The sequence below is a fragment of the Colossoma macropomum genome, unplaced genomic scaffold (assembly GCF_904425465.1).
Source record: "Colossoma macropomum unplaced genomic scaffold, Colossoma_macropomum, whole genome shotgun sequence".
NCBI classification, from domain to species: Eukaryota; Metazoa; Chordata; class Actinopteri; order Characiformes; family Serrasalmidae; genus Colossoma; species Colossoma macropomum.
Genome location: NW_023494785.1, coordinates 26,612,051 through 26,636,373, shown reverse-complemented (window position 1 = coordinate 26,636,373; position 24,323 = coordinate 26,612,051). Strand labels below are relative to the sequence as shown.

At 42.6% G+C, this 24,323-nt stretch overlaps 1 protein-coding gene across 1 annotated transcript; it reads left to right on the top strand.

The window, feature by feature from the left end:
* The first annotated feature begins 2,852 nt into the window (after positions 1-2,852).
* On the top strand, positions 2,853-21,827 carry atn1 (atrophin 1). Its single transcript, XM_036588884.1, is given in 11 exon segments — positions 2,853-3,335; positions 8,354-8,481; positions 9,370-9,471; positions 9,923-10,042; positions 10,154-12,828; positions 14,705-14,927; positions 16,844-17,647; positions 17,649-18,249; positions 19,435-19,578; positions 20,696-20,876; positions 21,203-21,827. Coding segments are annotated over 10 exon segments (4,911 nt in total). The 5' UTR covers positions 2,853-3,335; positions 8,354-8,454; the 3' UTR covers positions 21,237-21,827.
* The last annotated feature ends 2,496 nt before the right edge of the window (positions 21,828-24,323 follow it).

The following is a 24,323-nucleotide window of genomic DNA, read 5'->3' as shown; positions in this document are numbered from 1 at the left end:
CTTTGTTGCTGATTTATCAGTGCTCTCGCACAACTTTGGTAAGCGACTGTAGTGGCTTTCTCTGGATAATCTTCTGGGCTGTATGTCCCTATCCAGGCACATGCAGCCAACATAGTAGATCCCGCATCACTGTTCTCCGTGTTTCTCAATAATCCACGATTGGAAGCCAACTCTGACTGATTTGAGGGTGCTCAGTGAACGAAGCGGCTTCTCTAGATACCCTGCTGTGCGTTCCTGCTCAGACCTGTGCAGCTAATAGGGTGGATCCTACATCGCTGTTTATGTGCTCTCTTAACAACCTACCATCCTGAAGCCAACTCCTTGCTACAACAAAGCCATCTGAGCATCTGTTATTTCATGTTCTGTTGATTCCCTTACAGGCATCATGTATCTGTCTGTTTATTTATTCATTAATTTGTGCTTTCTTGGACCTTCTGGACTAAATCTGGTGAGTAAATACTCATTGTCTAACTCTCTAAGCTTCACAAACTCTCTGACTAGAGACTCATGGATTTGTCAGAAAGACATTCACCCCATGCATCAGCAAAAACTTGATAACCCCCAAACACAAGTGAACACTGCTAATTTTACAGTCTTTGAAAGCTGTGAATGATGTTCTCACTAAGGGGAAGGTCTCTCTGCACCCCACTGCCAGAGACACTGATTATAATATCAACACACATATTGGGAAATTAAAAAAGCATTATTTTACTGCTGCTGTTGTTATCTGTGAATGTTCAGCCAAACACAGGCCCTGTCCAAAATATACCCACACCAGCAGACTTCAGAAGTAGATCAGGACTTAGACTGGTGCATTTAAATGTGAGAAGTCTCCTCTCCAGAACGGGCATAATAAAGCTTTGGGTTGTCACAATGAATATGGATGTAATGGTTATATTAGAGACATGGTTAAAAAATCCAATCCAAACTTCGTGGCTCCATGTCACAGTATATAACCAAAACCAAACCGTTTGAGCAGTTAAAGTGAATATATCCAAGCTGTACTGTTGTTGGTTGTTACAGACCACTGTCGGCCACAAAGGAAGCCATTCACTTTCTGATGGCTTACATAGTCTCAATGAGTTTAGACTCAGAAAACACTTGTATAAGCTATGCTCCTAAGTGTTTTAGACTATGGGGATATTATGTACATGCACGCTGACTACTTTCAGTCTGTATATCACAGTTCTCTATGCTTCATATCCAGCTCACTGTGCCGTACACATCACTGTGTACTTTATGATCTGGTTTCTTGGCCTTCTTTAAGCCTAAGGAGACAGTAGCACTGTTATACCTTTATTTACAAAGTCTTGCTGTGTAACCTTCTTTCTTATCTCTGTAACTTTCTTTCACATAACAACAGATCAAAAAAAGAGATTTTAATCTCAAGGGACTTCCTGATCAAATAAAGGTTTAATAAATCAAAATTAAAAAGTAGTAGTAGCAGTAGTTAAACACCAATAATAATAATAATAATAATAATAATAATAATAATAATTGTGCAGATCAATGAATTAGCCTCACCCTCAAGAAGAAGTCATTAAACTGCAAGTTTATTGATTGATTGATTGGTGGGTTAAGATGTTGACTGATTGATTGATGGGTTAAACAACTGATTGATGGTTAAATAGCTGACTGGTTGATTGATTGATTGATTGATTGATTGATTGATTGATTGCCTGATAGATAGACAGACAGATTCACTGATTAATTGATTGTAGTTTTTCTCAAAATAGATAAATGCCTTTAAGTTTGTGGAAGCAGCTACACCTACTGTAAGTCTACACACACACACACACACACACACACACATATGCACAGAGCTAGAGTCAGTAGAGGGAGCGCGAGCAGTCAGAAGACAGACGTGGTGATAACGCACGCGCACTCCTTGGGCCGTTACTATGGTTACAACACAATGGAAGACGGGACAGAGAGAGAGAGAGAGAGAGAGAGAGAGAGAGAGAGAGAGAGAGAGAGAGATACGTTGGTTCTGATTCATCAGTGTTTTTTTTATGTCATAGTAATTAGTTTGTTTCTCTGGCTGTTTATTTGTTTTGCCGTGTTTATGTTTGTGTGCATTTACACAGACAATTTTAGAGACACAGATATCTGTGTTTCATTACTGCTGTTTGCTGTTTTAATGTGAAGTCCACTAAGCTTAAAACTGAACCTGACCTTTTCTTTCTTTATTGATAATTAATGATCTTGCAAATAACTTGTTTTCTGTTGTGTTATTTGTATTATTTTTTGTTTCCTCTCTTTTGTTCATATTAGTTGTTTTGGCAATAATGTAACTGGTAACATTCATGCCAGCAAAACACTGAGAGTTTCAGTTCAGCTCAGCTTAATTGGCTTAATCGGCTGCTTTATGTGCAAAACTGCCAGAACATACGCACAGACCCCAATGAGTAATACACACCAAAAATAAACAAACAAATCAGGATAGAGAAAAAATAACAAAAGAAACTCTCTCTCTCTCTCAGTCCTACTCTCTCTTACTGTGTATGTGTGTGAACTTTGGCTGAGTTCAGTGTTCAGTGTGTTTAGCTGCAGTGAGTGTTCAGTTTCTTGTTTTAGTAAGAAGTTGTTCGGTCCTCCAGAAGCAGCAGCTCCAGTTTCTCTCCCCCAAAAAGTCACTGCAGTGCCCCTCACTCTCCACTCTGTACTCTCACTCTGCTCTTCCTCTCTCCTTCTCTCCATTTCCTCTCCTCCTCTTTCGTCCACACTATGTAAATCACGCCCCCCTTTTCCACACACTCCCCTCCCAGGAATTCATGAAGAAAGAAGAAAAGAGAGAGAGAGAGAGAGAGAGAGCACGAGTCGAGTCGTCTTGACAGAGAGAGGGAGGAGGAAAAAGAGAGAAAGAAAGGGAAAAAGAGGAAAGATAGGGAGGGAGAGAGAGCAAGAAAAACGAGAGGTAGAGACAGACAAGGAGAAAGAGACTGGTGAGAGTGTGCGAGTCGATCCGTCTTGACAGAGAGAGAGAGAGAGAGAGAGAGTGGGGTGTAGTGTTATGGGGGTGTAGTGTGTTACAGTGTAAAGGGGGTGGGGTGTGTGTGAGTGCATCATCAGTGTGTGTGTGTGTGTCCAGCTGCACTGTGTGTGTGTGTGTGTGTGTGTGTATGTGTGTGTGTATGTGTGTGTGCGCGCTCGCGCGCGGTTTGCAGTGGCGGAGCTGCAGGATGGGAAGCTGATCCACGGCGTCCAATGCATGCACGCGCTGCACGCGCGCGCGTGTCTGTGTGAGTGTGTGCGCGCGTGCGTGCGTGTGAGTGTGTGCGAGGGGGTCCTCGTGCAGGAAGAGAAGGAAGAAGAGAAGGAAAGGCTGCGCGTAGGTAAGAGCAGAGAGAGAAAATGGATGCTCCAGTCCCTCCTCCTCCTCCTCCTCCTCTTTCTGCTGCTGCTGCTGCTGCTCTTTGTGTGTGTATGTGTTGTGTGCTCGCATGCTAGCGTCAGGCTAACGTTTTGTGCGCCATTCCGCTGCGATTCGGTTTCTTCTCCTCCCTTTCTTCCTCCTCTTTTCTTCTTCATGCTGAGAGAAGCGGTTGTGTAGCTCCACTGCACGCGCGGCATTCAGCATGTATGCACGCGCAAGAATGCACAACCGGGCTGTGTATGTGCATGTGTGTGTGTGTGTGTCTGTGTGTTACAGACAAAGATATGCAGACATATGTGAGTCATGACATATGTACACACAGATTAATGAGATTGTGTACGTCATGTACAGTATGTGTGTGTGTGTGTGTGTGTGTGTGTGTGTGTGTAACATACAGATACGTTATGTTTGGACTGTGTGTCACAGCCATAAATGTCTTTTGAGCTGTGTGTGTGTGTGTTACAGTCATAGATGTCTTGGGCTGTGAGTGTTACAGTTATAGATGTCTTGGACTGTGTGTGTGTGTGTTACAGTCATAGATGTCTTTTGGGCTGTGTATGTATATGTGTGTTACAGTCATAATTGTCTTTTGGGCTGTGGGTGTGTGTGTTATAGGCATAAATGTCTTTTGGCTGTGGGTATGTGTGTGTTACAGACATAAATGTCTTTTGGGCAGTGGATGTGTTACAGTCATATATGTCTTTTGGGCTGTCTCTGTGTGTTATGGTCATAGATGTCTTTTGGGCAGTGTGTGTGTGTTATGGTCATAGATGTCTTTTGGGCTCTCTGTGTGTGTGTTATGGTCATAGATGTTTTCTGGGCTGTGTGTGTATATGTGTGTTACAGTTATGGATGTCTTTTGGGCAGTGTATGTGTGTGTTACAGTTATAGATGCTATTTGGGCTGTGTATGTGTGTGTTACAGTTATAGATGCTATTTGGGTTGTGTATGTGTGTGTTACAGTTATAGATGTTATTTGGGCTGTGTATGTGTGTGTTACAGTTGTGGATGTCTTTTGGGCAGTGTATGTATGTGTTATGGTCATAGATGTCTTTTGGGCTATCTGTGTGTGTGTTGTGGTCTTAGATGTCCTCTGGGCTGTGTGTGTGTATATGTGTGTTACAGTCATAGTTGTCTTTTGGGCTGTGTCTTTGTGTGTGTTATAGACATCTCTGTGTAAAACGTATGTGTATGTGCATGAGCAGAGCTGTCTGTGTGTGTGTGTGATATGGCCTATACTGTTATGCTTTCATTTTGAATACACTGGTTTTCAGTTCTACAGATATTATTAGCGACATATTTGACAGACAGTGAATACTATATCTATGATATAACAAGCATAATATGTTAATGTTCTTGCCCAGCAGTTTTTAGTTTTTTAATTCTGTAATTTTGTTCAGTTTGCTCATTGTATCCAGGACCTGACAGCTGGAATTTATGTCATTTACAAGGTGGTTCAGAGTGTTTTAAAGAACTGTTAAAATAAATAGTAAGTTTAATTTCTTGAAATGTAGTTTCTGTCTATGCAACGTTTACAGTTGTGTGTAAAATTCTCTTTGGAGTCATTTAAAGTGAAGAAAATGGAACAAAACAGTCTAATCAAGCTGTGCCAGGTTAGTATGTTATTATTCACTCAGGAGTGGGTTATTCATTTTTTTAGTGTTACACTAACCTTAAATCTCATACGATGTCATGATACTGTGATATATATGGGCAGTATCATGATATTTTTGGTTAAATATTGACCGGCCCTAGTGTGGATGTGTCGTACATACACAATGTTGGTGTGAGTGTGTTACAGTACGGGTTCTATTTAGGTTGTATGTCTATATGCATGTGTGAATGTATGTGTGTATCGCTTGTGATACCATGGTATATTTGGACAATACCATGATATTGAATAGTGCACAGCCCTAGTGTTTGTATGTGTGTGTCATAAATACATACTGTTGATGTGTTACAAGCCTTATTTAAGGTGTATGCCTGAAAGGAAGTGTGAATGTATGTGTGTATCGTACAGACAAAGCTGTGTTTGTGGTGTGTTTACATGTGAATGTGTGTCATATATAGGTGTGTTTGGAGTGTATGAGTTATAGTCGGAGCTGTGTAGCTTGTGGTGCATGTATATGTGAGTGTGTATGTGTTGTACACTGGTATGTTTTGGGAAGTGTGTTACAGTCAGAGCTGTGTGTGTGTGTGTGTGTTTGGTATTCATGGACTCCTGCCAGGCTGCTGGACTGATGAATGAAGGTTCACCTGTAGACAGAGCACTGGCAGCCTGTATTGTGTGTCATTGGGATATATTACCTTGTCTACACTGTAATTGGTCCACAAATACGCCTGATGTGATATTTATGGGACGTTCGCAAGGATGTGTCTGCGTATGTGTGTGTGTATGTGTGTGTGTGTGTGTGTGTGTGTGCATATTCTGAGAGATATTACTTGACGTCCTTGAGTACACAGCAGAATCACTGCTGTTCCAGTCTACCCGGCAGGTGTTAATTTAACTCCACTGCTTCAGCTGTGCAGTTGAGCGCCTGGATTTGACTGTTTATGCATAAACAGCAGCATGTGTGTGTGTGTGTGGGATTGGTGCACGCTGTAGAATTGTTTGTATACAGTCACCACCAGCGCTGCCGTCTCCGTCATGAACACACTAGCCTGGGTGTAAAAGTGCGCTGATTTCTGTAAAAGCCTTGCTAAATGTACTTGCACACGTCGCTACAAGACTGTTAGTGTTCTATATATAGCCTCATTCAGTATAAATGAAGTGTGTGCGAGGGGTAAGTGGGGGGGTGGTTTTGCAGTGGGGTTGCTGTGCTGGACTGAAACTGAAGTGAATTTGTATGTATTGTGTTGGTATATTGTGCATACTTATTTATGAATGAAGCTGTAGGCCTCATCTCCTTCCTTCTCATTGCACATGTGGACAAATCCCCAGATGCTGTTGAGCTTTTCAGGCTGCTCTTACTTATCAGAGAGCAAACGTGTTGGTGTGGGCTATATGACAATATTTATCATTATTATGATGAATTATGTCACAGTGTGCTTTTCTGAGCATATTGTGAATGAGTACTTAAAGAACACTGATCAACTGCGTGTTTCGTTACAAAGAGGACATAATTAGTAGGGGTGGTAAAAATATTCAATTCTTAGATTCTCTTTTGCAAGATTCTGAATTAATTCACAAAATGACAGTTTTTACATAAAGGCTCTGCATTTCCTCTACAAACTAGTGCACACCCAGAAACTTTTTAAAATTATGATACTTTGGCACATCCTCGCTTGGAGGAAGAAAAAACGCAGGATCTCATTAATGCATGCGTGTCTGCAATCATAGATTGGTCATAATTTTTGTGTTATGAAATAAAAGCCCCAAAACCATAGTAAACATTCCTTATGCCAGAATGCCACTTTGATTAACAACCACCTTGGCAAGCTATCAGGCTAAACCAGTAATGATAATTAGTAATAGCATAGCTGTGTTAATTTAGATAAAAAGACTTCTTATAAAGTAGGAATGTGTGTGTTCGGTTTGTACATGTGTTTTAGTGTGTTAACTTTGAGTGCTCAAATGCTGTTCACTGTTTTAGGGAGCTGGATGTTTTGGCCCCACAACAGTACTGTTTTGCAGTACTCATACATGAGACAACAGTACTTATTTCATACTTTCTGACATCATTTTGGTGTGGCAAATTTCAATTGGTTGCACTATTTTTACAGTTTTGCCCACATTTCAATCCTGAGTACAAAGTGTATCATGTACAGCCCTGAACTAAATGCTCAGGTTTGATCCAAAGCAAAGAAATAAACATTGCACACTGATTTTGATACATTGTTAGCAGCTTTTCTTTGCACAATGAACTGATGCATCAGTAAGAATCTGTCGTCCGTCTCCTGCTGTGTGTGAATGTGCGAACGTGTTATACTGTAGTTGCACTGTGCTGTGAAAGTTCTCACCTGTTTCCTTACTAGCTGTTACATTTTGTGGTCACAAAATGTCAAAGTCAGAGTGATGCTCATACTTTTCAAGGTTACAGGGGGTAATCTCACGTGGAAAATGATATATCTGCTCACAACCCTACAAAAATTAAATTATTATTATACTTTGTCAGTTTATTCCAAAATATAAATAAAATATATTGTAATATATTTTCAGTTTTTTACTTTTTTGGTAGAATCAGGTTCAGTCTCTGTTACAAATACATTGTCTAATGCCCAAGATGCTACTAAAGTTTTGAAATAAAGTTTTGGCCTAAAACATCTCGCAAGGCAAAATAATACCCAAAATAAAACATATTTGTATAGATTTATTACTGTTTTGCAATTATCAACATTACATATAAAATGTATGAGAAAAGGCATGTAGGTTTTGGATAGTAAATAAAATGGCTCCTGATTCCTGGTTCCTCTCAGCACCACTGTAAAAAAAGTTGGTAGGTTTCTGTACATTGTACTGCTTCACTTTAAAACACTCTGAATGACTTTGTTTACATCTCAACAACTGAGTTATGGATACATTTTGAAAAATCAGTGGAATTCCCCTACATTTAAAAAATGGGGCTTTATGAAGTCCATGGATCGGGCAGCTCAGTACTGCAGTGAAAGTATTTTTTATATTTCCTTTTTCTAGACAAAAAAGTACTAAATTATGTTGCATTTATATGTCAGGCATTATGGAGACTGACTCTAGCAGTGAGTTTGGGTAGTCTCAGCTGCGGTTCAGTCTGAGGATGTGTTTTGAGTCTCCTGGTTTCCAGATGTCTCAAAGACCCATAGCAGAATGAAGAATGCCATGCAGCTTATTATGGTCTAGTCTGTGTAACAATGCTCTCTCTGAGTCTCTACAGTGGTGGACAAGATGGACAGCGAGTTAGACTTGGATTTGTTAGAAATAAGAAATTTACTGTATCATTTTAGTGTTTTTGACTTCATGGTTTTGCATTTGTGACACTGTCTTTTGTATTGCTGTTCCAGAATTTGAAGTCTGACTGGCTGTGTTAACCCGCATCCGAGCGTTCTCTTAACCAGACGTTCTCTCACTTCCTGGGAGGGATGGACCCTGTGGAGAGGCAGCGATGAAAACCCGAACTCACAAAGACCCGGTGAGGATGCTTTTCTTTGCCACCATATACTAGGGAGTGTGCCACAACATTTAGATGAGGCCAACCATTTTCTGTGCATTTAGCAGTGGTGTAACAGTTCACAAAATTCATAATTCAGTTTGATATAATATGGTCGTATGTCGATTCAATATTCAATTTTTCAATATAGCAAAAAATAATTTCATTTAGTGTGCTTTTCCTCCGTGCTACTTGTTTTTGAGGTAAACATAAAGAGATGAATTTACAGTTAGATATATGTGCAAATTGAATTAAGAGGCTTATATTGAACGTATTATGCATTGTATTGTTACTTTAGCAGTTAAATTGCTCACAGTTTCGCTCTTTTGCATTTTGTTTTTGCCTGATCATTTTGCTTGTCATTTTTAAGGTAACATGAAGTCATGTGTTCTAGCTATATCTGCTATACCCCCAGATTCAACACAACCTCAGTTACTGAGAAATGGCACTCAATAAACACTCCTATACACCATAACACTAGATATTAGTCCTAAAAACACATTACATATTGTATATTTTTATTTAAAAAAAACTGAGAACAAAACATTTTTTATATAGATAAAAATGAATCTGTATGCAAAACAATAGAGCAAGCAGTGCATTAGGTATCGGAACAAACTGTTAATTTCTTTTGATGACTGAAGGAAATGGTCCACACTGACAAACTGGAGCTTGTTAAATAGCCCTCTGTCTCTAGTTTCATTAAGAATTACAAACAATAGATAGAGATCCAATCTGACCAGAGCCCGATCGTGACTGTGCTGCCAGCTTACAGCACTGATCCAGTTCAGGTTTAGCTCCCTCCTCTCTTTTTCAGCCACTCATTTATTTTTCTGCTTATTCACCCGCCCACCCTGGGCATGGCTGCAGATGCCCGTACGTAGCGGGCGCAGGAGGGGGGGCAGTGAGGAGAGGAGGGGCAGACGTCCTCACCCCAGCCCCTCTCGAGCAGAACGGAGCGAAAGACAAACGGTGAGACTTCCAACATTCTTTCCCGCTTTCTCGTTCTGTTTCCACTTCCCGTCCTAATTCATCTTTTCTGTGTTATTCATTTGCTTGATTATCTGAGTCTGTCCACCTCTGTGCTTTAATCTCTTATTTTCTTCTGCCTTGTCCTTCTTTTTTCTCTCTCAAATTCTCCCTCCCTCCCTCAATCCCCCGCTCCCTCTTTTTTCTGCCCAACTACTTGCTTTCTCTCACTCTCTCCCAGCCTCATCCTTTCGTCACATCTTTTCATTGTGTAGATGGGTTTGCGCCAAATACATGATGTCAGATCTTTATGTTCTTTCATCTGCATGTGAGCTGTATTTGAGGCTTTGTATGGCTATGTGTGCTTGTTCCTGTGTAACTGTGTATTGCCTTTGTCTTTGATTCTAAATATAAGTCTGCCTGGCAGTCTTGATTAAAATGGTTGTGTGTTTAGCAGAGAGCTGCGGGAGAGGAGCTGGCTGTGAGCTGCTTTAGCAGGCGCTCTCAGGGACACGATTCGTCCGAGAGTGAGGGAGAGGACCTTGTACCCCCACCCAAGAGACAGAAAGTTCAGGTAATTCTTTAAGTGCGATTATTTTTATATTACAGAAAAATGTTTTTTTCTAATTCTAATTCTTTTTCTGTTCTAATTTAACCTTGTCAATATTGTTATTTCCATTGCCAGGACTCTTCATCCAATCCTCCAACTTCAACCCATTCAACTGACACCACGACTTCAGCCCCAAACCCAACCTCGTGCAACAGCCAATCGCGAGAGAGCGACAATGAAGATGGCCAGTCGCAAGGCAGCCGCAGTTCTGTCGGAGGAAGCCTAGCCAATAGCAGCAGTAGCATTAGCAGCGGGCGGGACATTGATCAGGACAATCGGTCATCCTCCCCAAGTCTCTCTGCCTCCCCATTGGCCAGTTTGGATTCTGAGTCAGACTCCCCGGACTCGCCAAAGCAGGGCAGTAAGACTAAAGACAGTGGAGCATCTAAATCTGGAGGGGAGGAGAGGAGGGGACAAGGGAGAGGGGAAGAGAGTGGTCCAGGGGAACGCAGAAATGGTGAGGGAGGGACTGAGGTGGATTTATCCTCACTGAAATCTCCATCTTCCCTCTGTCCTCCCCACCGTGGAGACTCTTCGGCTGTTGCTATGAGCGACAGTGGCAGCAGAAAGCCGTACTTCTCGCTCGACTCCAAACTGCCAACCAAGATGGAGTTCTCTGGGCCTGTGGCAAGTGAGTCTCTGCACGGCTGCAGCCGCATCAACCCCAAACCAGGCTCGCAGTGTGGAGGCAAAACAGGAGTGGGTGGGACAGAGTATACGCATGGTAACCCCACCGTTAGCCATACTCCTTCACTCCCCCCTCCACCTGCTCTTAAGCCTCTGGAGGCGGGGCAGAATGTTCCATGTGACATTAAAACAGAGAAGTCAGAGAAGTGTGACAAGGCTGCCCCACCCTCTCTGCTCCCACAAACTGTCTCCTTACCCCAGCAGGCCCCAGCCCCTCCACACACACATCACTATAGTCCTACTACCTGGTCAGGTGGCCATGTCTCCAGCTGCCCCGGCAGCTGGGCATACACTCGTTACCCAGGCGTCCACCATGCGCCCCCTGTGCAACAGCAACAACTGCCTTCTGTCTACAACCCCCCCTCCTCCACCCGTCACCCCTCCCATCCCCCATACCTGCCTCACCTGCACCCCCACCCACACAGGGAGTATCTGCCCAGGTATGGTGGCCCGGCTGACCGAGAAAGGGCAGTGAGGGACTTTGGGATTAAGGACAGTGGTGCTAGCACAAACAGCTGTGTCAGCACCTGCAGCACTGGGGCAACCAGTGCCAACCTGGGTCGGGACTTTGGGAATCCGCCACCTGGTCAGAACCGGGACTATAGCAGCATAGGGCCTCAGGCGCCAGGCCGGGATGGACCTCGAGAAGGTCGAGAATATGGTCCAGGTTTCAGAGAGCGGGACACTGGGAGAGACTTTCCCTTGCCAAACCAGCAGCACTTAGCACAGAGCCGTGAGTTTGGACCTGGAGGAGCAGGAGGTGGGGGGTGTCACCCTAGAGATAAAGAGGGTAGATGGGGAGAGTTTGCGGGGCCAATGAGGGAATCAGGGGGAAATAGTAATCTTAGTAACAGCAGCCAAGGAAACGTTAGCACTCCAAACACTGGTTTGCCTTCCGGGCAGCTGCTAAATCGTGACCCATCTAGTTCTCCCCAGAACAGCTCAACCCACCCTCCTTTGTCCACTTCGAACTCAGTCACCCCAAACAAAGACTATCCATCTTCAGCAGAGGTCAGTGTGCAGCAGCCCGGACAGGGGCAACCCAGTCAAGCCCCCTCCACAGGGACAGAGGCTCCCCCCACTGCACACTTCTTAAGGGATTACCCCCCACCAGGAGCACCCCCTTCATCTGTGCCTCATCCTGGTGCATCCAGGGAGTACCCTAGCCCTACTGGACTTGCTCCAAATCTTGGTCGGGAGTATGCGGGTGGACCGCCGGTGTCCCACCCACCTCACTCACACTATGGGCTTCAGTCAGCCAGCCTGGCTGTGCAGTCCAGAGAGCGAGAGAGGGAGAGAGAGAACAGTGCTCCAGCTGCCCTCTATCCCAATCGCATTCATCCACCGTCTCTTTCTCCTTCTTCTTCTTCCTCTGCACATGGCCATCCGCCCTCCACCTCCTATCCCCCTCCCCCTCTTCCTCCTCCACCCCACCCTCCAACTTCCCATAGTCAGGCACCACCTCCTTCCACAATTACAACCAGTCATTCACGCCCAGGACCATACCCTGCCTCCAGTCAGAGCCCGCCGACTACCATCTCTCCACTCCCTAGCCCCTCAACCAGTCAAATAGGAGGATTCCCTTCGTTTCCTTCAACTTCAGCTCCTGCAGTGAACGTACCACTTCCTGCATCGGGTGCAGTCACTTCCTGTCTCTCTGGCTGCAGACCTACCCCTTATCATAGCACTTTAAACAGTCATGGCCCTTTTACCAGCTCTTACCACAGCAGTGGTAACAACAGCAACGCTTTGGCGACTAGCAATACAAACATTATCCCCAACAGCAGCAGTAGCACCAACAGTCATGCGCAGCTGCACTCTCCTCAGCACTCCAAAATCCAGCCGCATCTCTGCAGCTCTGCTCAAGGGACTGCTGTGCCGCCCACATCTATAGGAGCAGACAACCATTCTGATTCGTCCTCTTGTCCTTTGCCAAAACCCGTCATAAAGGAGGAGCCAGTAGATGAGAGGGAGGAGACCGAGAGCCCACCCGCTGTGCTCAGAAGCCCCTCCCCGGAGCCAAAACCTGTTGACATTCCAATTCATGCCAGCCAATCAGCTCGGTAAGATAGAATTTGCATCCGATACTACAGTTCCCATAAGCACACTAATGCAAATATAGTTTTCATTCGTTATACATCATCATTAACCGCTTAGTCCAGATAGGGTCGCAGAGGGGGAGCTGGAGCGTATCAGTGCGGTCAATAGGTCATGTAGGTACACATGGATGGTCCTAAACCTTTGTGTGCAAAACAAAACAGAGGCCTATTTGAGATACACTTCAGCATTAGCTATCATATGGCCATCTCCTGACTTGAGCTTCCATGTCCTATATGGATCTTCAGTCTGACCAGTCTAACAGCATTCACTCTGACTCTGCCGAGCGGTCAGTGAAATCTAATCTCTGCAGTGCAGCAGCATGCTACCAACAATCAATTCAGCCTATAATTAATTATCAGAAAAACACAAGGGAATAACATAGTGATGTCCTCCCGATACAGCAATAAGGAGCAAAGAGTCTGGGTCTGATTCCCTCACTAAACTGGAAAAAGCTAAAGTAGACATAAAGAGAGTCTTAGAAACTGACTTGGACTGAGGGGCATTCAGACCAGTCTTTCTTTCCAAGCTGTTGCAGTCTTTTTGGTAAAAAAACAACAAATTCTTTTCATTCTGCATTCTGTTTGTTTGAGGTAAACAAATTCAGTTTGCATAAAGCATAAACCAGTGTCTTGGATGCGGCTATGAAAAATAATAGACATTCAGGTCACATTTCCTTTAATAATCCAGCTACTGGCTGTTTGGTCAGTGAAAGTGTTTGTTCTCTAAAGTCATCTCTGAGTGTTAAGAAGGATCATGTTGATAAGTCTGAACTTGACTGTGACGGTAGAGGACGCACTCATGTTTTGCGCCACTGTATCAGGTTCCATGCCAACCAGCAGAGCGTGCATGAATGTATTAATGATTTGGAACAAGTGGATTTTTCTAAAATAGGTATCATTTGAATGCCCTCCAGAACTATTGTCACACTTGGTGAAGATGACCAAAAACTCTGAAAAAATGTCTTTGTTGTATGTCAGCTTGATCATACAATGAAATTTTGAGATCTAATGTGTGTCTTTGAGGAGACATTTGAGAAGAAATTGTATTATAGTTATTTAGAGATGGCACAATACTACTTTTTGTTTTCCAATGCTGATTCTGATAGTGAATCTTGAGTATTGTCCAATATAGACCCAGATCCAATATTTCTTATTTAAAAACTACTAAGAAATCTACTATTTAGAAGTAGAGAAATAGTTCTTTATTACGTTTGCTCGGAGTTGATCACATCATTCTGACTTTCCCAATGGTAATTCCCAGTTGAGGGGTACATTTTGTTTAATTTTTCCCAGCTAGAAAAGGGAAATTTTGAGTTATGAGCTTCAGCTGAAAGCAGCAAAATTACTAGATGAAGTAGGAGACACACATAAAGGGATTTGAGTACATTCCTCCACATGTGAAGACGCTTCAGTTCTTTTTTTGTAGACTCTTCTCTACAGCTCAGCCCAGGGTTATATGTCAAGGGAATGGACACTGCAAAAGCTTGATTCTTTGGTCAGTGAACCATTTTTGTGTGAATTAGGGGGTTAGGGTCATTTTCCTGCTAGTAGATTCCGCTAGGACCCAGTCTTAACCTTTTGGAAGTGTCAGCCAGATTTGGATATAAAATCCACTGATATTTGATTGAGTCCATGATCCCGTGTATTATAACAACATTCCCAGAACCTTTGGAAGAAAAAAAATCCCACAACAACCAGCACAAGATCAAACTGATAAATAACATTGTTTTATAGAATTCTTTATTTGCCTTTACCAACGTGCCATTAATTCTGGCAGGCACTGACGGCAATTAAATGAGCATTTAACAGCAGTAAAATAAATCTTATGCCCACATTTCAGGTTCCACAGGGTACTAGATCGGGGCAGTGGGAACTCCTGCGCCCGCACTGACGTTCTCTTTGTCCCGCTGGATGGTTCCAAGCTTTGGAAGAAGAGGAACGAGGCCATAGAGAGGGCACGCAGAGAAGTGGAGCAGAGAGCCCGAGACCTGAGGGAGAAAGAAAGAGAGCGAGAAAGGGAGAGGGAGAGAGAAAGAGAGAGAGACCTGGAGAGGCACTTGCAGGTGAGTACCAGAATGTGGCGATAGCCCTTTTAGAGGTTTAGGAGGACATGAATATGAAGTTTTCTAATTTTTATCTCATCCCTAACGTCCGGTGAGAGCAACAGTGGCTGCATGTTTCAACTCCTCAGCGACTGTACCATACCGGTATGTTACATCTATTTCAAGGGAAACTGGATTTTTCTACTTTGCTACTACATTTGTTAGTTGCTCTCACGCAAGCACTGTCCAGAGCAGTTTGTCCAATTGCTGATATTGCTTCATTAGTGGTGTGTTTTGCTTGTAAATTATTATTTAGACTAGACATAGTTCAGAGCTGACCAAATTCACAGCAATACAGGACAATGTCATCAATGGAACTTGCTGTTTAAAAGCTGTATTTGAACGAGAGGGCTATAGTTGCAGAGTCATGACAACAGTGCACCAGCGCCTCGGCTTCACGGTGGAACTATGGATAGTTCAAAGAGCTAAAACTATGAACTATGTTTTATTTATATATTTTTAAAATCATGTACTCTTTAAGTTAACAGTGTATTTTCATGAAAGTGAATCGAATCGCTTCCCTCGACAACTGTTAGCTGCTTTGTGAACATATCGCTAAAACACAAGCAGATTGAGGTGCAAAGAATGGAAAGTGTGTGCACTTAGGCCAATTCTGAACCCCAAAGCACTATAAAACTGTATTTAAAACATAAAAATGTCCCATACTTTAAATATGTCTGTTTTTTATGAACTGTTATCAACTGTTTTATTAACTGTTATATCTCCTGCACGGTGTGCGCTGTAGGCCATTATACAATTGGTTACAACTGTATAATTGGTATACTCATTTGAATAATGTTGATTCAGAGCAAAAGAGCAGAGTAAAGATGTTCGTCAGTGGTTTGATGTATCGGTTTTATGTGTCACCTCTTCAGCTCCTGCATCTATTTCACCACATCTCTCACCTCTCACCACATAACAGCATGTTATGGTCCGTTATATTTGATGGAAATTATCAAAAAATTTAAATGAATTATTATTATTATTTAGATTGATTTATTACAATTATTTGGATTGGTCAGCAGCAGTTTAATTAGCACTTTTTTTAGCCCATCATGCATATGCAGCTGGTGCTGGACAGACATGGAACAGAATAGTTCCCAAATGGCATTATTTGCTGTCAGGTGCAGAGAAAAAAAGTGAGAGTGTGTTGAGAGAATTAGATACAGGTCTCTGTTTTTTTATCTGTTTGTGTGTTGTTTTTGTTAAGGTTTTTTTAATTGTCCAAAGACATGTGAAGGCACTCTTACTTGTCAGTTGCTGCAACTGAGTTTAGGACTGGTATGCGGGGTGAAAGATAATGCCACACCTATATATTACTAGTCAGCCAAATTAGCTATGGTAGCTAACTAGACTAACAGACTGCAGTTGCAGGGGCCTGGTGAGTAGGGGTCAACAAACGTAATTTTGGACAGCAGGTAAGGGGCAGCAAACTGAAGATGGTCTACCTGTTTATGTATTCAGTTATCAGTTATCAGTTAGATAAGTATACCCTTATTTCTGATTGTCATGTTTATTGAATATATATTTTAATTTCCAAATGTTCTCATTCAAAATTTCTGCAGCTCTTTAAAAAGTCTTTTTAAGGTCTGAAAAAATCTGAAAAAATGTTTTTTTTTCTATGTTTTGTTACTAGAAGTATTAAATTCATGATAGAAAATAGTGTGTATTGAACTGATTCATTATGCCAACCAAAAATATCTTCAGAAACTGGGATAAAGTGAGAGGACAACTGAACTGAAAATAGACTATGTTAAAAATTGTATAAACTGTGTAAAAACTGTGCAGCAGCCCTGTGTTAGTGTTATATAAAAAATCTACTATAAATGAATTCACTCTCATCTTCTTACTTTCTTTCCATTTTCTCTTTCTCTCAGCAGAAGGACAGTAACTGCAGCACTAATGCAAGTCTGGCTGCTGCAAGTGCGCGTCAGGGCTCCTCTCTCTTCTTCTCCCCTCCTGCCTCCATCCTCCTGGACCCTTCCGCATCCTCCTCTTCCTGTGTAAACCCATCACATCCTGTGGTCCACGCACAGCACCATGCTGCCCACCATGCTGCGCATGCACACGCCCTCCACCCCTCCCTCTCTCACTCCATCCCTCACTCCCTCCTCCTGCCGTCCATGGCTGGGGGAGCGGCGGTAATGGGGGGCCCCCAGGGGCCACTGGGGATCGGGCTCGGAGGCCCTTATCTGGGTCCTGACACGCCAGCGTTGAGGACGCTGAGTGAATATGCCCGCCCACATGCCATGTCTCCACTTGGTGCTGCCAGTCGAGCACAGGCCCACCACCATTTACACCCCCACCCACACCCCCACGTGCACCCATCACTCTTTTTGCCCCAATTTCAGAACCCAGCACTTGCTCACCCGCACCACCTTCCTGCAGATGCAGCCACAGCAGCTGCAATCCTGGGCTTTCTGTATGGTGGCGGGCTCGAGGGAGGCCCTGCCCACCCAGGAGCAGGGCCCGGGCCGGGTGGGATGGCGGGGGCTGGACTGGGAGGTGTGGGGTTTCCTCATGCAGTGGCCGCCCACAGAGAGCGGGTGAAGTCTGGGTTTGAGTTTAAAAGTGAAGAGCGTGTATACGAGCCAGCGCTGCCACTTGCGCACACACACTCACACACACACTCTCACTCTCTACTGCTGGCAGGCAGTGCTGGAGGTGGAGTCCCCAGCCGGTGAGGTCGCACTTTATGGAACGCCTCCACCTCCAGCCCCACCGCCACAGGCTATCGCCACAGCGACTAGGAATCCGAATTCAGTTGCGCAAACTCTTTCGGCACCGCCCACTTCCTCTTTGCTGCCGCCCTCACTTCCTGTTCATGCTCCGCCCACCGTAACCCCTGCTGCTCCTGCCCCTCCCCCACCACCTCCTCCTCCAGCCCCGCCCCCGCCTCCTGCACCCTCTGCTTCATCTTTGCATCACCCCTCCCCTCACTCCTCGCACTCCACCCCTCACTCTGCCACACAGGCCCCACCCCCTGAAGGATACTTCACCCCCAGCCGCACCCCGCCCAGCACAGAGAGAGCGAGGAGCGTGGAGAGGGAGAGGGAAAGAGAGAGAGTGCTGACCAGCGGAGAGAGGGAGCGAGAGCGGGAGAGGGAGAGAGTTGTGCCAGCAGGAGGTGCAGTAGGAGCAGGAGGAGCAGCAGGAGCGGCTGCAGGTGGAGGAGGAGGAGGAGGAGAGTCTTTGGGAAGACTGCAGATGCTGAATGTGACTCCACATCATCACCAGCACTCACACATACACTCTCACCTGCATCTACACCAGCAGGATACAGGTACTCATCACACAAGCATGCACTCATGTGCCCTTTCTCCCACACACACATACACACACAGGTTATTATAACTCCCTTAATATATAATTATATACCAAATCAGACTGCTTGTAAAGGTTGGTATACTTCCGGGTGGAGAACTTGCACAAGTAAACTGGAAGCGGCTCAACTTAAGTAAGAGTAAATATAACAGAACAAACAAAAAACATTGTCAATAAGGGTAAAATCTTGTGTTTTAGGTTATAATGTCACATAATTTCTTTCAAAAGCATTTAGAGCTGCTATATGTGATATTAATCCCAGTGAGGGGTCCTCTGTGTTTGGTAACACTTGCAGTTGAACCCAACGTCAATTTAGCGAATCATTTATTCTTCCAGGTGAAGATAAAAGTCACCAAGCACTTTTACATGAATAATATGTGCACCTGAACGTGAACTAGAATAGCATGTTGATTTATTGATTGCTATTTTTAGAATTAAATTGTAAAAGTTCTCTATAATGTGACAAATGATAGTTTGGCACTATTAGCATTTATGCTAGCCTCCACAGAACCTCCATGGAGTTTTTGCTCATATTTTCACAGAGATTAGCTTTGCTTGATTCTACATGATTCTATATCAGCCAATATCTTAAGCTAACTAGTAAGCAAGGTAGTTAAGTAGCCTAATAGACACTTCAGAGTGATATACAGGACTCGTTTCTAAATAGTGTGAAACACTTTAAAAGCTAATTCTTCTTCATTAAACACTGCAGTGCATGTTCATTATTATATCAAAAAAATTAACCACACAGAGTCATGAAGTTATTGAGCTAGAAAGATCAGTTTAACAGCCACCAACAGCTTTCCAGACTTACTAATATTAGCAACAACAATATAATAACAATACAATAACAGTATCTAGTTTGTCGAACTGCAGATATTTAGGGGGACACAGTGACTGAGTATTTTGATATTTCTTCACAAGATCACTCATTTCTAATATATTAGTTATAAACTCTCAGGATTAGTATTTTCCTGTTGTATCAATGCCGTGCTGTTGTTATCCACCTGGAAGTAACTTATCTGCTGTTGTAACGAAAAACTAATTTGTGCTATTGAAAACTATCATTAAGAAGTCACTCAGTATAAATATGACTGTTATTGAATTTGTGCTTTTTGTTTGTTGTTACATTACTGGGGGACAGCGGCAGGGGGAGTGCACCCCCTGATGGATCCTCTGGCAGCAGGAGCCCCACTAGCACGCTTGCCATACCCAGGAGCCACGCTGGGGCCTCCCATCCTCTCTCACCCCCTCACAGACAGCGAGGTGCTCCGACAGCAGCTCTTCGGTAACACACACCTCTGACCACTTTAACACACCTCTCAACACACACTTTGCTAAAAAAAACACACAGGGCTGCTTTCACAGACCCACATTAAGCATAAATCTAGACCACAAGGCTTTTCAGTGGACAATCAGCACTGGCAATGAAATTAAGTCTGAGAAGAGGATTAAGCCTTATCACCAGAGATAATTAAAATCGATTTTAATTTTAATCATTTCTTACTCGTAGCTCACTGTAACAATTGGAGAAAACCTGTGTGTTCTCGCATTCTGAACTTTCTAACTAAATTATCACATTTGCTTTCCTAAATCAAAGTAAGATAATTTATTTTGGATTTGATGAAAAGTTATTGTCGTTCATAGTCTCAGAAAGACGTAATTCTTCACAGTTTGCCATATTTCTGTAATTTTTTGACATCAAAACAAATAGGAAAAGTCGGAAGTGCAGACTTGAACCTGTTGATGCAGACTGTAAATGGAATGTAATTAATTGAATAATTAACTGTGCAGTTAGTCATATAATTACATAGTAATATTTTAATAGGTTAGCAAGACAACAGTAATACTTATAGATTTGAAAGGGTTAAGCCATGTATTACATAATCACCTCATGACAATTATGTGAGCTATACGCATTTATTTAAACTGACCATAATTATTTTCTACAGTTCTAAGCTTCCACAATTATATGTTTACGAGGCCACAAACTATTTAAATAGGTGTTTTCATTCATTGGGTTGGGGCAAATACATGTAGATTAAAGAAAGCAGAAAGGGCGTTTATTGAGATTGGTAATCTTATGAAAACAACAAAAATACTGATGCTATAACATCAGAGAGCAGCGTTGAGTAATTTTTTTTTTTTTTTGCGTCCATTATCAGTTGTGATCGACATCTAGGAAGTAAGATGACAATCAGTCAATATGGCCAAAACAAATAAATTGTTAAAAGCAATTATTTACATGGCTATTAATTGTCAGCTAAAATTTCATGGTCGCGACACGTAAATCCATATTTAGGAAACCACCTAACAGTATTTTTTACCACGTAAGGCAGTCACGTCTTTGCTTTTTCTCTCACTTTTCCTACCTCTATATCTTTAACTCTCTCTCTCCACTTTAGGTGGTCCGTTCCGTGAGCTGCCCCAGCCCTCGTCTCTGGGGGGCTCCATGTCTGCAGCTCATCAGCTGCAGGCCATGCAGCAGGCTCAGAGCGCCGAGCTGCAGATCCAGAGACTGGCGCTGGAGCAGCAGTGGATCCACCACCACCACCATCACTCGCTTACACAGGACGAGTACTACAGGTGAGCTCTCTCTCTCACACACACACGCACATACTGTGCACACACACACACATGCACATGCACATAATGTACAAATACACATACTAGTGTATATTCCTGTCTTTATGGGTGTTTCCATCTTCTGTATGAGTTAACCTCAACTTCATCTCTTTGACTTTTTCTAAAGAAAATTTCATCATGAGGAGCAGCTAAATGTCAAAAGCATCAAAATATTCACGTTTGCCATCATCTTAGGGGCTTTTGGTTTCCACAAAGAGCTGAATATGCCTCAGTCGCTTTGTCCTCTGATTCTCTTTTGACCTCTGTGACCTCTGTTTTCTTACCAGCCACTTGAAGAAGGAGAGCGACAAAACGCTGTAAGAGAGCGATGAGCCGAGAAACACAAGACAAAGTGAAGAAGGGGGAAAGTGCAAATAAACAAGTGGAATCGTGGCAGAAGTGGGCACTGAAGCGGAGGATGAACTCCCAGCACACGTATCACACTAGCAAACCTGATATGAACAGTTAAGAAAATATGTTAAAAACCTCTCATAACCCAGCAGAGTGACGTTTGTAACATCCTGAGAGGACCCGAGTGACCCCCCCCATCAGTTCGCCTGATGCACCGTGGGCCAGGCGGCAGGGTTTGGGCCGCGTTGAAGTATATGTACAGTATGTTACACGAGAAAGAATGTCTAAAGCAAAAGTTCTCTTTTATGTCTTTGCATGTAGCTAGATACGAAAAAGCCCAGCGGGCTAAAATCCGACTTTTTTTCTAGTGACTCCCTCGGCACTCTAAGAGAGTGGGTTTGGTATTGAGTATGCATGTAATCAACACTCAGCTGTCATATTCCCTTTCTTTGTAGTATTGTTATTATTAATATAAATGTTGTCTGTTTGTTAATAATTATGTAATTATATAAACATATTATTTTGTGTTATTTTTTTACATTTTCATGGTATGGATTATTTTTTGTTTTTTTTTCTTTTTAATTTTACTTGTGAAAAAAGCAAGATTCAAACTGAAGGAAGAAGAAAAAAAATCTGGAAATAAAATACCATTTTTTTCCTAAAGGTGCTTTTGTCTGTACATGTTCGTTAGCACAATTTTTTTATTTGTCTGTAATTTTTGTGGTTGTAAACTACTGAAGTTGTAAAAATAATTTACCAAACTTGAATCAGAACAACGTGAATTGGAAATCAGAATGCATTTTTCTACTTTGGCTTGACAAATTTCTGCGTGTAACTGGATAATAATTAGAGCATAATTTTATTAATCAGAATTCGATTGAATTATGAAAAACATGGCATAATGAGCATGGCGTCTGGTCCTGTACAGTTAGTTATGGAGAACTACTCCTACAACACCTCCAGCACCCGCAGTAGAGGAGTGGGGACGGATTCATGGTGGCACAAAAGGCCATGAGGATAAGGGAAAACATGCTGTGTAATTTTTCCCAGCCCCTAGTACACAGGAACATAATCAAACATGATGAGACGTTTTAAAGGTAGACAAATGTCCCTACATTTTGATCAAATATTACAAAAAACAAGAAATCATGCTTAAAATGCCAAAGGGCAATTTTGATTTCAGATTGACTTTTAAGGGTCTCATGTAAACGTATTAGCTGAGATAAATATAGTATATATTTGAGAAAAATACAGTGTATATTTAAAATAAAATACACATCAGCTGACCTGACATTTTCACATAAAGTTTAGGCTAAAGGAACAATCAAGTGTCAACACTGTGAAACTTGTAATAGATTCTCATAGCATTCCACTTTTAATGCCTATTCTATAACTACTGTGCATTTCACAAAATAATAGTCTCTCAAATTATTTAATTATTGTGTTGCAGTTTTTCAAGCCTTTGAAAAACAAATTTAAAAACTACTCAGAAGTCACTTTTCAAATGAATGTAATTGAAGTGGTCTTCAGCTTGTAGTACTGTTTCCCTCAGGAATCCTTTGTCTCATCTCTCTCTCTCTCTCTCTCTCTCTCTCTCTCTCTCTCTCTGTCTCTCACACACACACACACAGTACTGCGTAAGCGTGGCTAATAGGAGACACATGGGAGAGCATGAGACAGAATTGTATCGCTCCAGTGAACATCGACTACAGTGGGGGGAGAACAGAACAACAGAAAAAAACAGCAAGAAAGAAAGAGAGCAAAAGGGATTTAGACAGAGAGAGAGTAAGAGAGAAGAGACTTAAAGTGAAGGAGAGAGACAAGAAAGAGATGAGAAAAAACAAGAGGGGAGAAAGTGGGAGAAAACATCAGAGAGGGAAAGGAGAAAAAGAAAAAGGGAGAGAGAGTGAGGGTGAGAGAGAATGATTTACAGTTGTGAAGACGCTTGGCTGTCGGCCCCCAGCCCAACATCAGTTTAACACAAATCACAAGAACTCCCTCCGACTCACACACACACACACACACATCCTCTTTCCAGCCTCCTCTCACTTCTCTCTTTAACTCGGTCAAACATCTCATCAGAGCGGTCAAGCTCCTCCAGCCACAAAACCACATGGTCTATTCTGACTGTAAATTACACTCTTTTCTGAACCTCTGACCCTCAGACCTGTCAGGTGAGAGGATTCTGGTCCAAGTAACCCTGTATTACCTCATAGCTCTACTGCCCGCTGCTCCATTAGTGATGTTTTGGTGACCTGGTCAAACCTTTTTGTTTTGAGTGACAGCTCCTATTTGAGTGGTCAGGAGAGAGAGAAGGTGGGGGGGCAGTGAGGGAGAGAGAAAGTGAAATGGAGAGAAAGAAAGGGAGAGGGGGAAAAAGAAAAAGGGAGAGGGAAGAGAAAGGGAAAAGGAGAAAGAAAGATAGAAAAAAATTAGAGGGGGAAAGGGAAAGAGAGAGAGAAAGTGAAAAAGCGAGGGAGAAAGGGAAAGTGAAAAAGGGAGGGAGAAAGGGAAAGTGAAAAAGGGAGGGGAGACAGAAAGAGAAAGTATAAATATATCTGTACATGTGTGAGTTTTACACAAGTGAATGTTCTGGGTTTTTGTTTTTTAACAACAATAACAGAAGTGAGTGAAAGAGAAAGGTAAAGCAGGGTGAGAGAGAGAGAGAGAGGACTAGAGAGAGAACCCGTGGTTCACCCCGTCTGAGGCCGTTCAGTATCTTTCAGATCAGTAAGTAAACTGATCCTGTATCTCGGACTGAAACTACTGAAGCTAACAACTACAGTCAGTTCCTTTTTGTTGACATGATCACATTAGACTATAAATAGCTTGAACTCATTTTTTGTACATTAAAAAATAAAAAACAAACACATAGTTTTGATGTGACAACTATGATATTTCCACTTTTACCTTATGTTTTCACAAAGTTTTCACACCTCACTACTTTCTCCCTATTCCTCCTGACCTTTACTTCTTTCTCACAGGCCTTCAAAAGGCGACATCCAACTTTTTAGCAGAAGTTCAGAACTCCAACCCAAAGTCTCTCCTACATCATCA